Raw genomic sequence first — 17,974 nt, 5'->3', positions numbered from 1 at the left:
TTCTTCCTTCTCTTCCTCTGTCTTCTCTCTCTCTCTTCTTCCTTCTCTTCCTCTGTCTTCTCTTTCTTCATTCCTCTCTTCTCTTCCTCTGTCCTCTCTTCCTCTTCCTCACTTTCTTCATTCCTCTCTTCTCTTCCTCTGTCCTCTCTTCCTCACTTTCTTCATTCCTCTCTTCTCTTCTTCTGTCCTCTCTCTCTCTTTCTCTTTTTCTCTTCTTCCTTCTCTTCCTCTGTCCTCTCTCCCTCTTCCTCTCTTTCTTCATTCCTCTCTTCTCTTCCTCTGTCCTCTCTCTCTTCTTCCTTCTCTTTCTCTGTCCTCTCTCTCTCTCTCTCTCTCGTCCTCTCTTTCTTCATTCCTCTCTTCTCTTCTTCTGTCCTATCTCTCTCTTTTTCTCACCCCTCAACTATCACTCTTTCTTTTGCTTCTCCCCTTTCTCTTCTTCTTCCCTGGTTCTCCCTGCTCTCTCTTCTCTCCACTTTCTTTCACCCCTCCTCATGTTCCTTCTCTCTTCTTATTTTTTTTCCTCTTCTCTCCATTCTCTCGTTCTTCTTTCCCTTGTTTCTCCCCGCAGCTCCTCATTATCTTCTATGCAGTAACTTGCATTCAGACCCCCTTTCTCTGTTTATCCCCTTCCTCTCATTATGAGATATTCCGATCCCTCAGCCATTATGCACAGCAGTTTTTCCCCGTCTCCCTGACCCTCCAAGCTTCCTCTATCCTCTCAGAATACTAATCTTGCCAGATTCTCACTTTCTCCCATCAACATAAATGTATCTCTTCTCATACTCTCCCAGAATAAGAATTTCTTGCTGCACTTTCACACTTTTCTCCAGCTATCACCCCTTTCTCTCGGGTTCCCTTCTTCACCTCCCCCCCCCCGCCCTTTGGTCTCCATCACTCCTTCCCCTCACTGTTGCTCTCTTATTCCCCCCCTCCCTTGCTTCTTCGCCGAGTCTTTCCACTCAACTGTCTGTGAATAAAAAGCGTTTAGCTTTCAGCTCCACCTCCCATCCAGTGATTGAGAATTTACAGAAGCGAGCCGTACATGATATAGATCTAGAAGTATAGCTGTGTGGTCAGGGTAAGAAATGATTGCCTCCCTATACCTGCTGTGCTCCAGGTCTTGATAGCCACCCCATGCAACCACCTGTTCCTCCCAGTCTATCCATCTCTTATTATCCTGCATGTTGAAGAATGAAGCTGTCCCCCTACAGATACTATGCTCAATGGATTAAACACTTTGATGCGAAGTGCTGAAGACCTTTGTAACAAGTTTGACAGCTATGAGATTTCCATCCCTTGGGGTCCAATTCACCTTGGAGGGGTTTCTTACCTAGCAGGCTTTTCCAACCTGGAATTAACGATTCCCTATCCTTCCTGCCTTTCCAAAAGCTCAATTCCCATGCAGTCTGCTAGGTAGGGTATTGTTACCCAACTCCCACCCCCCCTGCATCTCTCAACACAGGATTGGCCACGATCGCCCTGCAGGTGAACTGCTACCGGAATATAGGAGTGGAGAAGCAGTGATAGGTGTAGGCTACCTTGAATCACTCCTTTAAATGAATGGACATGCTCAGCTGAGGGAAGGGGATTTCAGAAGAGGATTTGGCAAGCTGAAGTTCCCAGAGGAAAAGTAAGAACGAGCAGGTGACACCATGGAGCTGGAGAAGGATGTGCAGCCTCTGCCACCACGCTATAGGTTCCGTGACCTGCTGATGGGGGATTGGCAGCAAGATGACAGGTAACAGAGAGTTAATGCTTATTTAATCTGGCGGTGGTGGGGATAATGTGTGAGATAACCCAAAGCAAGCAGTTATAAGAAATCAGCAGCTTAGGTCTAGATGCCCTGTTAAGGGGACCTGAGCGCCTCCCCGAAAATGTCACTTGCTTGTTATAATAGATGCCATGATAAAGTCATTCATTCATTCATTCATTCATTCATTCTTTATACAGTTCACAGTGCTGGCAATTTCTTCTTTTGCTTCTAAATCTCAAATATGCTGTTTTTGGGATCTGCATCCATTTTTAAGTAATTTTGGGGGTCTGCATCCATTTTTAAGTAATTTTGGGGGTCTGCAACCATTTTTAAGTAATTTACACAGCCTTGAAGCTTGTTCAGCAGAGCTAGTATGCAGAACATTGAACCAACTGCTTCAGTTTCTGAACTCGAAGGAGCTTACAATCTAATATCTCTATCACATACATGCAGTAAGGCCAGTTGGGTGGAAGCCAGTTAACCTATCAATGTGTCTTTGAATTGTGGGAAGAAACAAAAGTACACAGAGGCAAGAAAACATAAATGTAGAAGAACATACAAGTGACATGCAGATAGTGCCCTGGTAGGAACTTAACCCAAGTCTCTAGTGCTGCAAGGCAAGAGGGCTAATCTCTTAGCCTCAGTGGTGCCCCATTCTGCCTTTTGGATCCCAATGCAAGAATATAAGGCAGTCTGATTTCTGATTGGTTACTATAGGTTACTGCACATCACACCCTTTGCAGTATTATTACATAAGCCCATGAATGCTATACGTGACACTCCATGCAGTAAAGCCAAAAGCAATGATGATGCTCAAGTGCAATGACTTGTAGCAACCAGACAGGCTTCAGTTTACTGAAGTTAGGTCAGTGATAGATTAAATGTGTTGCTATGGGTCACTGCACATCACTGTTCTCTGAATGGTTATTAAAGAATAATTCCAGGCATTGGCATGCTATATATCAGTGGTCTCCAAACTGCGGTCCAGGGGCCAGATGTGGCCCTTTGCTTGTTTTTATCTGGCCCTTTTGGGGACTATTTAATTTTAATTACCAACAATGGGGCACAATTCCTCCCAATGACACCTACAATGGGGCACAATTCTTCCCAACAATACCAACAATGGGGCACAATTCCTCCCAATGACACCTACAATGGGGCGCAATTCCTCCCAATGACACCTACAATGGGGCGCATTTCCTCCCAATGACACCTACAATGGGGCGCAATTCCTCCCAATGACACCTACAATGGGGCGCAATTCCTCCCAATGACACCTACAATGGGGCGCAATTCCCCCCAATGACACCTATGATGGGGCACAATTCCTCCCAACAATACCAACAATGGGGCACAATTCCTCCCAATGACACCTACAATGGGGCGCAATTCCTCCCAATGACACCTATGATGGGGCACAATTCCTCCCAACAATACCAACAATGGGGCACAAATCCTCTCAATGACACCTACAATGGGTCACAATTCCTCCCAATGACACCTATGATGGGGCACAATTTTCCCCAATGGCACCAACGATGGTGCATCATTACTCCCACTGAAACAAACGATGGGGCATTATGTTTTTCCCACTGATGTCAGGACCTTTTCTACTTCCAATAGCCACAGTCTGACCCCCCTAAAGTCTGAAGTAAACTGGCCCTTTGTTTAGAAATTTTGGAGACCCCTGCTATATATAGTTACATTGATTCATCTTGGACCATTGTAACTATGTTTACAGTATACCATACCTTGCTGATGGCCCTGGAAGCTGGAAACCACTGAAGTAGGATCTCCACTTGCTTCAATGTCCTATGCTGAGCGGTCAGCTTGATACATTCTGAACAAAGAAGGTCGGCCACTCAGCACAGGTGGCATTCAGAGAATGCTTTGCAGTTTCTGCATGAGTGCAAAGTGTTCTCTAATTGGACATGTTGGAGAGCTTGATGTCATTGCCCTGCTTCCTCACCTCATCCAATCAGAGAATACATTAATTCAGAAGTTCAAAGTGAGTCTGTCCCAATAGAAAGGCTAAAGCTGACTATAGATAGATCGAATCTCAGCCAATTCAAAAGGGACTGGCCGATATTCAATCCATCTATGGGCAGGCTGGCTGTACTAAAGTCGACCCATTGATCGGTCTTCAGTACAACCAGCATGTTGGATTTTTTCGCATGTGGTTACTGCTGGCGTCTACAGCCGCCAACAGTAGTTATTGTGCAGGGAAGGCTCCTCATTGGCAGAATACAATAGTGATGTGGGATTCCCCCATCAGCACTGAATGTGTTGATGGGGGAATCAACAGGTTGCAGGAAAGAAAACTGCATCATCTATGACTTGCTTAAGGGCAGGCTGAGTTTCTTCTTATTAACATACCGTACAATTCAGAAGGCAAGCTTCTAAATCTTTAACATGTTAGGACAGTGTTCAAATTTAGTTTACAACAGATAATGGGATCTGCCAGCCCAGTATAAATGGGATTAATTATGGCAAACATTAACTCCCCAGCCCTCTCATGAACAAAGAGAACTAAGTAGGATTTTCAATGTTGGAGTTATCAGAAAAGAGCATCTAAGATGAAACAGTTTTGAAATATTTTCTAAGAATACATGGATGTGAACATGTGACAAATATAAAGTAGGTGTTATCTCAATTTGGCTGCAAAAGTGGAAATGCACTTTAACCCCTTCCCGCTTGTTGGATGTCAGATGACATCCAGGGCTTTGCGTAGTAATATTGGGATGATACTTGCAGCAGCAGACATCACCCTGGTATTTGTTTTCTTTTGCTGGCAATGCTGTTTTACCACTTCCCAGACGTAGGACATCAATTGAGTGGTGATATCTGAATGATTCCTGCAGCTACAGGCACCATCCCGATATCTTTTTTTGAGCAGGCGATTTAATTTTTTATAAAAGCCATCCTAGTGGTTGATTAGTCACTGGATTGCTTTTACAGGCAGTGGGAGGAGACGTCCCCCCCCTCCCGCCGCATTCCCGTGCCTCTCCAGGCTCTCCCGTGTGATCAGATAGCCTGGAAAGAGATCTTGCACTTCTGCCAGGTTGTCACAGAGTCGGCCATGGACCAGATGGTCCCTGGCCATCTCCATGCTCCTGGGAGGCCGGAAGTGAGATCATCATGACATCACTCTGCCATTTTTTTCCCTGGAAAGCAGAGATCAGTATATATTTTTTTTATTTTAACTCATGCTTTACAGGTTAGAGGAGAGATTTGGGGTCTTATAGACCCCAGATCTCTCCATAAAGAAGACCTGTCATGCCTTAGTTCTATCAAAAGGTACGTTTACATTTCTTGTGATAGGAATAAAAGTGATATGTAAATAATTACCTACTTCCAGACCGGCTCACTCCGATATACGTCGGCACTTTGAAGGAGGATATCTTTGTTATGGCAGCAGCTTGCTGCCATAACCCTGGTATCCTCTTCTTCAGGGAGCGGTCCGGTTTCCGATAATAGTGGTCTCTGCAGCGGATTTGCCATGAGATCACTTTTATCGGCAGCGGGAGAGGAGCCCCCCCCTCCCGCCGCTCTCCGGTGCCATCGGTAGCGACGGAGGCGATTGGGTCCTCTCCCTGGCTTGGTATGAAGATGAGTGAGGGGAAGATGGCCACCCATCTTCATACCATTGCAGGGAGGAAGCGGCGTCAAAACGCCACTTCCGCCCATAGCTCTTAAAGCAACATTTTTTTTTTTAAATGACATTTCATTTTCTTTTTTTTTTTTTTTTTTAATTGCATTTTAGTGTAAATATGAGATCTGAGGTCTTTTTGACCCCAGATCTCATATTTAAGAGGTCCTATCATGCTTTTTTCTATTACAAAGGATGTTTACATTCCTTGTAATAGGAATAAAATTAACACAATTTTTTTTAAAAAGAACAGTGTAAAAATAAACAATAAAAGGTAAAATAAGAAAAAAAATAAAAACGTTTAAACGGGCCTTGTCCCCCGAGCTTGCGTGCAGAACCGAACCCATACGTGAGCAGCGCCCACATATGAAATCGGTGTTCAAACCACACATGTGAGTTATCGCCGCGATCGCTAGAGCGAGAGCAATAATTCTAGCCCACCTCCTCTGTAACTTAAAACATGCAACCTGTAGAATTTTTTAAACGCCGCCTATGGAGATTTTTAAGGGTAAAAGTTTGTCGCCATTCCATGAGTGGGCGCAATTTTGAAGCATGCCACGTTGGGTATCAATTTACTCGGCGTAACATTATCTTTCACAATATAAAAAAAAATTGAGTTAACTTTACTGTTGTCTTAGTTTTTAATTCAAAAAAGTTTGCTTGTAAGACCGCTGTGCAAATACGGTGTGACAGAAAGTATTGCAACGACCGCCATTTTATTCTCTAGGGTGTTAGAAAAAAATGTATAATGTTTGGGGGTTCTAAGTAATTTTCTAGCAAGAAAAAAATATGTTTTTAACTTGTAAACAACAAATCTCAGAAAGAGGCTCGGTCCTTAAAGCGGAGTTCCGGCGATTTTTTTTTTTTAAATGATCCTATCATTATTACTAATTAAATACAAAAACTATTATACAATGTTTGTTATGTATTTAGCAAAAATATAAATATCTTACTAAATTTTTTCTGCCTCCTGTTGTGGCCGTTGCCATCATGGTTGTGGGCATGTGAAGCCCAATCGATATCTCTTCCTGTATTAGCTTTGGAGAGGTGCATGCTGGGTAACCAGCATGCACCTCTCGTTCGCGCACATGCGCGATTCACTGGCCGTAGCGCCGATTGTTTCTAAAGCTGCCATAACAATGGGCGGTGATGGAGGAAGGTCCCGCCCCGTTGTTATGGCAACATCACAGTATTACCCACAGACTCCTGATCGTTGCGCAAATATCGTGTGACTTAAAAAATTGCAACGCACACAATTTTATTCTATAGGGCATCTGCTTGAAAATATATATGTTTGGGCATCCTGAGTAATTTTCTAGCAAAAAATTATTACTTTTACATGCAGGAGAGAAATGCCAGAATTGGCCCTGTAGGGAAGTGGTTAATGAAAAAGCAATCCTAGTTGCTAAATAGCTGCTGGATTGCTTTTACATGCCTTATGCCACCTCTCCAGGCTCTCCCGTCCCACTGGGACTGAAGCCGTTGTGGTTCCACCATCTTACCATAGAGATGACCAAGCATTGGAACGAACGTCCCTGATCTTCTCTATGGTCTAAGAAACTGGAATGGCAGAGTATTTTGTCCCTTGTGGTTTCACCAGGTTGTAAACAAGCCATTACTGGCTTGTGAAAGCATCTGATCAAACCGATTTCAATTTGATCAGATGCTTTTAAGGGCAGGGAGAGATCTGGGGTCTAAAAGACCCCAGATGTCTCAGTGAAGAAGAGTACCTGTCACTGCCCATGCTATCACAAGGGATGTTGTTTATCCCTTGTGATAGCAATAAAGTTGATATGATTTTTTTTTTAAAGAGACAATGTAAAAAATGTTTTAAAATTAAAAAAAAAATGAAAAAAAAAAAAAGCGCCCTACCCCCCGTGCTCACGCACAAAAGCCTGCACGCATATGTAAACAGTGTTTGCACCACAAAAAAAATTAGGATTTAGGAGAGAAATGTCAGAATAGGCCTGGGTGGGAAGTAGGTAATGTTAAAGTGATATTAAACCCCGGTTTTTAAGCATTTTCAGGAGCTGATTTATCAGTCACTGAGCTAGCAGCTTCTTTTTCCTTAATCCTTGCCTATGTTCCTGTGCAAGCTGGTACCACGACCACTGCTCCAAGTTTTCTGTTTCTGGGTGGCTCCTTTCTCTTGCAGCATCCTATGGAGCCATCCTTGTATGTAGGGACTACAGTTGTGTCTACCTAAACTGTGTTTATCAATAGAAACACACAGCCCCATGGCCTAGGATGGCAAAGCACTCCCATGATCCTCCCTCCTCCTCCCTTTTTCTAAGTGAACTGACTGATTCCAGACTGCACGGTCCACTGTTGCCTATTTCCTGCAAATACAGGAAAGGAGCAGGAGTCACTTTAAAGGCTGAAGCCCGCTGTTGGCTGATGACACAGAGGCGGTCCAGGCTCGGGCAAGATCACGACACCTGGCTCAGGCTCTCAGCGAGCCACTGAGAGCCTGAGCCAGCCGCTCCCGCTCCCCTCCACAGCCCAGTACTCCAGTGAGCGAGGGGAGGGGGACAGAGCTGACTGATAGTCACCAACCCTGAGGACCAAGCGATCAGCGGTGTTTTATCGATCGGTTCTCAGTGTTAGAGCCGGCGGGGGACAGATGCAGCATCCACCTAGGTAAGTATGATTTTGAAAAAGATTTCTTTCCCATTAAGTTCTTTTATATACCTCAAGGTCTATGTTGATGAGCTTTTGGCTTGTGCATTAGTTTGAAATGCTTCTCAGTTCAGAATTCATTGACGGGTGCACTTCAGCTCCTTCTTACTTGCATTTGACCTGCATCAAGTGGCATTTGCATTCCCATAGACTTGTATGGGAATGTAAAATCCAACTGAAGTGAACAAAAGCCTGTCAACACAGGTCTTAACGTTAGTCATCTACTCAACAAATTTGAATTGTACAGAAATAAAAATTGTATGTGGTCTTATCATGAAAATATGTGGATAAATGAGATGAAAATTTTTCATCAAACCTAAGCTAATTATACAGTTGGCCACACGTTATAATTTTTTCTTTCAATACATTATCCAGTTTTGTTTTTCTACCATTCAATTTGACTTTAGTAGATTGTGTGTTCAGATTGTAAATTATGTGTATTCAACTTTAGTTTCCCAGCAAGCAGCATAAGACGTGAGCAGATACCACATGTTGAGCCCTGGTTCCCTCCTGAGCAATTGAAAGCGCCTTTCTAGAAGAATTTCATAGTTTGACATACGGATTTCCAATGTTTCCTGTGATGCCCGCTCACACCTAAAGCTATGTGTTGCTTGAAGATTGTCGCCCACAGTTTCAAGAAGTATTTGGTGCCTGTAGACTTCAAAGAAAGTGCCTGAAAATGCAAATAACGCACATTATTTGCACAATTTCTTGACACTCATTCTATTAGTAACTAGTCTTTTATAGGCTTAAACAAAAAAAACATGTACAAACATGCATAAAAACCCCTCCAAAAACACCTGAAGAAACTCAAGTATGAACCAAGCCTGAAAGTATCTCCTTCACTGACCAAATCTGTGCGCCTGGTGACCCCCATGAATGTGAGCACATGGTGTAACTGAGGCCTGGACTTTAGCGCTGACCAGGAAATGTGACACAACCCTGTTCTGCAATAAGGTAGCATCAGCTGGTGAAAATGGTGCTGGCCTTGGCTTGTGATAGTTGCATAGCTCCAAGTCATTGTTGAAGTTGAACCCTCAGTACCCCATACACGCCGGAATCACCAGGGGCACTCCAGGCACATGAAAGAGTATCTGGTTAATGATGATGTACCTTGCTCCTATGTTGGCGAGTTAGGCAAACAAGACAGGTCATTTTTTTTTAGAAAGTTTAATGGTAGGCCTGTTTAAGTTCTGTTATGCCCCTTGCACACGGTTGCATGGACATTTCCTACCGTAAAATCTGGCAACCCTCCCTTTCCCGTCTGGGCAGCCCAGGTTACATAGTTACATAGTAGGTGAGGTTGAAAAAAGACACAAATCCATCAAGTCCAACCTATGTGTGTGATTATATGTCAGTATTACATTGTATATCCCTCTATGTTGCAGTCGTTCAGGTGCTTATCTAATAGTTTTTTTTTAAACTATCACTGCCCCCCACTGAGACCACCGCTTGAGTTCTTCTGTACAGCAACCCATAAACATGAATGGCTGTGCATGGCTATACTCCAGGTATACCCCTGTATAGCATATGCAAATAACTGAAAAATATTTACTTTTTTTGCTTCCACTCATACGTTTTAATCATGATTATGATAGCACTGCCGTATATGGGTGTACAGCTGTGCACAGCCATTCATGTCTATGGACCAGTGTTCTGGGATGGCCATGCAGGGGGAATACGTTACAGGGGCTCAGATGCCTATGTGCAAGAACCCTTAACAATTTTTATCTTAGTTTCTGAAACTGGAAAGGTGGGCATTAATAAATTAACTAATTTTGTGAGCCAGAAATCCTAAAAAACTTGTTACCCCATCCTGCCATTTGGAGTCTTGATGTTTCTACAATACATCTTTTGGGAAACAGAGACTTTTTTCCTGGTTTAGATCTGTTCAAGTATGGCATGCCAACAAGTGGCTACAAATAGATGCTAATTTGTTTTATTTCTTCTACATGCATGTGGCTGTTACTGGAATGCAAATCCCATTGACAGTGTGCTATTGATGACAGATAGTGTCATTCTTTTTTTAGTCTGTACAAGGATATATCATGAGCTTATATTGAGTGTTGTTATTATATATCATGAGCTTATATTGAGTGTTGTTGTTTCGTAAGGCTGTGCACAGATCAGTGGTGGTGTGTGACGTGCAAAAAACAGTACCAACCAATGTGGTTCAAGTTTACTAATGTCCGATCAGTGAAGGATTATTTTATTGGTTACTGTAGATAACTGCACATTGCCCTTTCCCCTTAAGGCATGTGGTTGGGAATGGGGGCCAAGAATAGGTAAGTCTGGAACTGTTATTCATTATGGTAGACCAGAAATGAATTCCAAGTTATTCTCTGTGTAATGTATTCTGTTTTATACACATATATTACAATGATCACCCTGCAGAGGAGTCTGCTCTGTGTATAATGGAGTAGGGGAGCTGTATATTACATAGACATGACTAGGATCTCTTTAGGGAAGCCTGCGTGTAAAGTCATTAAGAAACGGTATAATACACTGATATGGGTATGGTCTCACTCCAGAGTAGTCTGCTATGTGTATAATGTAATAGGGATCTGTAATACACAGATATGGAAAAATAATTATTAATATTACCACTATTATTATTTCTGTTTCAATTGTTTTTTATTGATTTTTTTCACAATAAAGAAAAAAACGTTTTTAAGAAGTGCAAAATAGAAGACCAATTCAAATGCCATTATACACCTCCAACACATTCTGGGGCAATGATAATAGAATTTGAGCAAAAAATACGTTAGGTGGGGATGTTTATCCCTCAGAAAGGTGCAAATCATAATTCCATGTAATAAGCAGCATTGTTTCCAAATAAGAAGGAAGAGAAAGAAGAGAGGAGAAGGAAGAGGAGAAAAAAAGAAAGGAAAAGATGAGAGAGATAAGGTGAGAGTCCTGTCCATCCAGAAGCTCCTCACCGATCACATGTCTTATTTCCATTAGACATCTGATGCTTGTAAATAAGTGAGCTAGGGTTTCCATATCCTCCTCACCTGAAACGGTGAACAGGAATGCACCAGACCCCTCTTGTGAGCCGCTCCATACGGCAGTGTGAACCCAGCCTAAAGCTCACTTCTTCTAAGGCGACATTCAAAATACCCTTATGAATAAGTGTGGTCCACGTTGGCCAGTCCGTTTCATCAGGGTTAAGGTTTTTCTCCTACGCTGATTGGTAGGACAACAAATAGTTTATACAGCATCGAAATACACCCTTGTTGCAAGGTTGTAAGCATCTATTCTCAAATATCGTTTGTGTGGCAAGGTTGGCGCTCTGTTTTTTTGGAGAGAGCACAGATAATGCAGAATTTGTTGTAAACTGAAAATCTCTGAGAGTGGCATTTCTAGATGTTGCACAAAATACAAAGAGGGATGTATGCCCTTATGATCAAAAAATTGGTATAGCCCATATAATCCCTTGTCCATCCACCTCCTAAACTGCTGATATCGCAGGCCAAGTGGGAGCAAAGGATTGTTAAAGAGGGAAGCAACCGGGATATGAGGAGAGTGAAGGGGCCACCACTTACAAGAAGAGCCCCATAAACCTATGGAATGAGAATACTACTATTATTTCAAAATAATTTTTATTATGGTAGAAAATAGTTTATTATTATATATCTATCTATCAGTTGGCATTGCCCATCTAGCCATTTATGCTATTGGACCATCCACAATAACAATTGTTTTTCTTGGCTTGATTGACATCAAGGAAGCATGGAGGTTGCCACTGACATGAACTGGAGTGAACACATTGGTCTATGACCTTTTGGATGTTCATGACCATTACCATGCATATTGGAGAACCTATGAGTCCCATCTGAAAGTAAGGAGAACGGTGTTGATATTTTCCTGTTACATAATTGTATTCTCTGTTCTGAAGTACTATCAATGCCTGTGACTACATAGCAGATAGTTGGAGATATTTAAACTGGAATCACATCTACTGGAAGGCAAGTAGTCTGATAGAAAGAAGTTCTTGGATTGCACCTAGAATTGTCTGACATTGACAAATTTATGCTACAAATTGATGTAATTGCAATACGATGAAACATTTTTCATGGATATGAGACATATTAGGTCTCCATATGTGATATTTATAGACCTTGTGATTTGTGCTTTCTCATCATTATTGATAGTGAATCCATAGTGAATAAGAGGTCACTCCAAGGTGGTCATTTTGGCCATTATATCATTTTTTTTTTTTACTTTAAAGTGGAATTCCAGACTAGATCAGGCTAAATCTAACTCCTGCCCCTTTCTAACTACTGTGTACAAGGAAAATGCTTATACTTACCAATTCTCAGGACGCTCTGGTCCAGTCACGTGATCTTCCCCAGCAGCAGGCTACAGGAGAGAGGAGAGAACGCCAAGAATGGATTGAATGCCTGGGTGGTGACATCACCTTAGGTTTGCTATGGGACGTCCATTGTCGGCTGTCCCTCCACTTCCCTGAAACCAGCTACTGGGATCATGTGACTAGACCGGACGCCCTGAGAATAGGCAAGTATTAGCATCTTCCTTCTACAGGGTAGTTTTTAGTTTTCAAGCTTAGTTAGATCTAGCCTGGAATTCCACTTTAACCACTTCAATCCTGGGCACTTTTACCCCCTTCCTGCCCAGGATAATGTTGAGCTTTCAGTGCTGTCACACTTTGAATGACAATTGCACAGTCATGCGACACTGTACCCAAATAAAATTTTTATCATTTTTTCACACAAATAGAGCTTTCTTTCAGTGGCATTTAATCACCTAGGGTTTTTTTTCCTTTGCTAAAAGAATAAAAACTGAAAATAAACAAAAAAAGACTGAAATTTTTGGGAAAAAAATGAGTTTCTCCTAATTTCTGTTGTAACTTCTTACAAATAAGTAATCTTTCTTTATAAATTTAGGTCAAAATGTATACTGCTACATTTCTTTTGTAAAAATAACCCAAATTAGTGTATATTATTTAGTCTGTAGAGCAATGCTGTATCCTGGCCTAGGCTGACAAGGCCCAGGCCTAGGGCAGCACTTTGCAGGGGGGCAGCATGGAAAGAGTCCCCTCTGGCTTGTGCTACACTGTTAGTGTAGCGCCAGTCTTATGGGGTGGACTGGGCTGAGAGGCAAATTAGTCTAGAGCCCCCATAAAGCAGCCACACTGCTTCCGTTATGCGGGCGGCCGCTTCTAATTTTGACTGTCCTATCATCCTGGACCACAAACCTTCCTCACTGTGCTGTATGTTTTCTGCTGCACCATTGGCATGGTTATATCTTCTTAGTCCTCTCCATAAAATTATCGGAAATTTGTGCTTAAAGTAGAACTATAGGCAACACTTTTTTTTTTCATTTTGGATAGAGTAAGGGAGGGTTATAGCCCCTGTCAGTTTATTTTTTTACCATCCCTGTCCCATTGCAGAGATTTCCCTTCACTTCCTGCCCCATAGTCAAACAGGAAGTGAGAGGAAATTATGCAAATGAAGGGAATTCATTGCCCCCCCCAGGCCCTCAGAACTAGTCCCCACTCGAAAATTTCAGGGCAGGTCTTAAACAGCAAGGGGTGTGGCCTTGACAGGAAGGGGTGGGTCATATTTAAATTAGGGGGTGCACGAGTTTAGTCAGCCTAGGGCAGCACAAAACCTAAATACACTAGTGCTGTAGAGTCCACAAACGGGGGTATATATAACTGAAAATCAATCAGTCCTGATGTTACGGCCTATCTTATTTTTTGAGGCACGAAAATGCCAGGACAGTACAAATATTCCCCAAATGACCCCTTTTTGGAAAGTAGACAGTCCAAGGTATTTAGTACGTTCGCTTTTTCAAGTTGTTATTGTTTGTCACAAAGTTTTTTTTCACAATTTTTAATTTTTTTTTACATGCTGTCAACAGTGCAGTACAACGTCATCCTATAACTGGTGTGGCAGTGATCAGGGACAATGACAGGTGACAGTATGTAAAAAAAATACATTAAATTATATTTTTTTTTCAATTTTTTTAAAATATTTTTTTTCTTTTTTATTATAATTATTATTAGTATTATTATTATTATTTTTTTTTTTACATACAGTGACCAGAGCAAGACAGTGTCACAATAGTAACACTGTACTACTCTGCGGAGGTGATCAGTTTTTTTTCACACTATGATATCTTATAACTGAATTTTACAGTTATAAGTAACCATTTTTTTCTGAATGCAAGCTATTCATCCGGTGCTTACTATTGTGATTAGCTGTGATTGGCCACAGCTAATCACATGGTACAGATGGGCTGTGATATGCCCTGTCTGTACCATGTGATCACTGTGACCAAACTCATCACAATAGTACACAATGAAATGCATTAATCCAAGCCTTTCATTGCGTACAATTGTAATGTGATCTGCTGTGATTGGCCACAGCGATCACATGGTACCAGCAGCAGGGCGGTACAGTGATCTGTCATATGTTGTGTCTGGTGGACACAGCGGGTGACAGATCTCGCCGGAGCATGGCCCGATCCTGGGAGGACATCATATGACCTATATATAACTAGGATCTCTCTCTAGCCACTTGCCGACCACTATATAAATATATATATATATATATATATATATATATATATATATATATATATATATATGTTTGTTTGTTTTTTAGATTTCTCCATAAAGAAGACCTGTCATTCTTATTTCTATTACAAGGGATGTCATAGGAATAAAAGTGATTACAAAAAATTAAAGGGACAGTTTAAAAAAAAAAAAAGTAAAGCTCCCAATCCCTCCGTGCTTGCACGCAGAAGCGCACGCATATGTAAGTCGCGCACCCATATGTAGATGGTGTTTGCACCACACATGTGAGGTGTCACCGCAAATGTTAGAGCAAGAGCAATAATTCTAGTGCTAGACCCCCCCCCCTCACTGTATGCAGGTGACCTGTAAAAAAATTTTAAGAATCACCTATGGAGATTTTTAGGTATCGTACTTTGTCACCATTCCACGAGCATGGGCAATTTTTAAGCATAACATGTTAGGTATCTATTTACTCTGTGTAACATCTTCATATTTTACAACAAAATTGGGGTATATACTGTGTTTTTTTTTTTTTTATTCCATTAAAGTATATTTTTTTTACCACAAAATTGCGTTTGAAAAACCAATGCACAAATACCGTGTGACATAAAAAATTGCAACAACTGACATTTCATTTCCCAGGGTCTCTCTGCTAAAAAAAAAAAAGAAAAAAAAAAGTAATGTTTGGGGGTTATAAGTAACTTTCTACCAAAAAATACTGATTTAAAGCGGTTCTTCACTGCATCTGAGCACCACAAACCAAAAACACTATTTAATTCATTTTTAATATTCAAAGCAAACTCCCCCACCCGTCCATGTCTCTATGCTTTATTTTGTTAATAAATCACTTTGAAAAACATCCCCCTAGCATTTTTGGCCGTGGCCATCTTGAGTAAGGGAAATTATTTATGTATCATTCACTTTCCGAAATCAATCTGCCCTTAGCCCAAGCATGCATGCAGGAGGGTGTGCTTAGCCGAGAAAACCCCTCCTTTTCTCCTCCCTTCTGCAAGACTCCTGGGATGTATGACATCATTTTCCTAGGCAAGAAACCAGGAAGTAACTGAAGAAATGTAAAAAAAAAAGTATAAAACAAGACTATATGATATAGTTTCCTATGTATTTACTAACGCTAGCAGCATGAGGATTAAAAAGAATTAAGGCTGAGTGAGAACGTGAAGTTCCACTTTAAACTTGTAAACAAATAGTTCCAGAAAAGGCTTGGCCTTCAAGTGGAAGAGAAGTCTGCTCTGTGTATTATGTAATAAAGGCTGTACAGTACACAGATATGACTAGGATCTCTCACCAGAGCAGAATGCACTGTATATAGAGATGATCTAGCAATGCTGTGCAATAACGGCTGATTTCTCGTTCTGTAACACCTAATAGGAAAGTGACAGGTGCAATCTGATTGGTTGCTAAAAAGACATGTTCCCTTGCCTTTGCAGTTTAATGAGGCCCATTAAACAACATTTTGTGCTGTCTGTATTATTAAAAGAAGTGACTGTATTTATAGTGATCTCAGGTTTAACAGCTCCTGTCTGGACACATCCGGAGATTTACAGAGGATTAGAAAGGGATGTTGCTCATTATCTGGCTGAGCCAAATCTTTTAATCCTAAATCAAAGATCAAGTAAGAAATGTCTTATAGAGTATAGTTCATTAACAGATTTATTGTTCCCTATCCAGTCCAGATAGTATGGCCAAATTGTAGACCGTTGGATAAAGATAGCCATAAACAGAGAAGATTTTTGCATGATATAGTCATATGGCAATTCAGTTTGGTGTAAATGTAGGTCCCCAACTCATATTCATACACACACATACCAGGGTCAAGTAAGACAGGCCAATTGACCTACCAGCATGTCTTTGGAGTGTGGGAGGAAACCGGAGTACCCAGAAGAAACCCACACAGGGACAGGGAGAACATGCAAACTCCAGACAGGTAGTGCCGTAGTTGGACATAATCTGAGTGCTTGTGAGTTAGGGTCCTTAGATTGTAAGCTCCTTAAGGGCAGTGACTGATGTGAATACACAATATATATATATGTAAAGTGATGCGTAAATGTATGGCGCTATATGTAATAAATAATTAAATCAATAAGTGTATGTGACTATTGCAGAAAGGTAGGGCACCAGGCAGCAGCATAGACTACTGCTAAATTGAGATGTCATAGAGTCCGTTTGGTGGATGCTGCAACTTGGTACAAAGATTGAGCACCATGCTCAAATGGAGAAGCATTGAGTGCACCTCCCAGTTTGAGAATGTGTGGTGGCACAATAACACAAAAGACAGGCATCAAAAGGAGAATGGACTCCGCTCCTGGATCCTAGGTTAAGATTTTCACCCAGTGGAAGTCTGTGGTTTTGATGTAAAGGAAGCATAGAGTTGTTACTATTGGTTTGCCCTGAGTGCGTGCACGTGTCACCTGACTTTATCCCCTGGGCTTGCTGCAATGTGTGTTGGGGATTTTTTTTTTTATTCTGTTTGAACGGAGTAAACCCCAGAACTTGCAACTGACCTGAGATTAGAGAGGGGCTTTGTCAACAAAAGAGGATCTAACTCAGGTGAGCATGGTGTCTCTTCGCATCTCTTGGGTGCCGTGGAGTGGTCTGTAAAGTGTCTGCCCTTCTTTCATCTTCAGTTGAGATGCCTGTTGGGTCCCCTGGCCCCAACTTGTCCTGGTTGGCTGGGCTGTGGGTAGGGCCAGTACTACCGCTAGGTGAACTAGGCAGTCACCTAGGGCGCAGCCATGGCTGCTGGTTTACTTACTTTCCGCCCGCTTCCTAACACTCCGCCGGCTTCCCGACACAGTCCTACGATGTTCCCCAAACACTGCGCTGAGGTTCCACATACCAGTGCAGGATTGGATAATGATAACTGGAGATGAAGCTGTCTCCTGCAAACTTCAGCCAATCCAAGAAGAAGAGGTATCCAGCCAATGAGGTGTCACGTAAGCCACGCTGCGCTCAACATCACTTCCTCTTAGCTCTACAGTCAGTCTCCACACAGAGCTACCATTGGCAAGGAGGTGGGAAAGCATCCCTGCACAGTCTGCATTTGCCGATATGTTAAGAAATTAGTTGGACTGCAAATCATAGGCTTTTTTAATATAATTGTAGCGCCACCCCTGGGAGGGCCATTTGAAGATGATTAACCCCAAGGATTGCCCTGACCTTGCTAGTCTCCCGACACCTCTGACACCCTGGGTTTGGTCATTTCTGAATGACAATGCAATTGTACAGACACCAGATTGCAATAAAGTAACCAAATGTTCTTTTAATTAAAGCGATTGCAAAGTCTTGTTTTTATTCTATAAAAACAACAAACATGTTATACTTACCT

General features: G+C 41.8%; 1 protein-coding gene across 2 annotated transcripts in view; it reads left to right on the top strand.

Annotated features, from left to right (window-relative positions):
• Window positions 1-929: 929 nt before the first annotated feature.
• Window positions 930-17,974, top strand: part of LOC141133307 (potassium channel subfamily T member 2-like) — a 411,333-nt gene continuing 394,288 nt past the window's right edge. Inside the window, exon 1 of one of the 2 annotated variants that reach the window (XM_073622598.1) lies at window positions 930-1,741. In XM_073622598.1, the coding sequence (XP_073478699.1) occupies window positions 1,656-1,741 (86 nt within the window). In that variant the 5' untranslated portion in view covers window positions 930-1,655. The remainder of the gene's footprint in view (window positions 1,742-17,974) is intronic. The other variant, XM_073622596.1, reaches the window with a different exon arrangement.

Source organism: Aquarana catesbeiana, linkage group LG03 (genome assembly GCF_042186555.1).
Source record: "Aquarana catesbeiana isolate 2022-GZ linkage group LG03, ASM4218655v1, whole genome shotgun sequence".
NCBI classification, from domain to species: Eukaryota; Metazoa; Chordata; class Amphibia; order Anura; family Ranidae; genus Aquarana; species Aquarana catesbeiana.
This window is presented reverse-complemented; position numbering and strand designations above follow the sequence as displayed.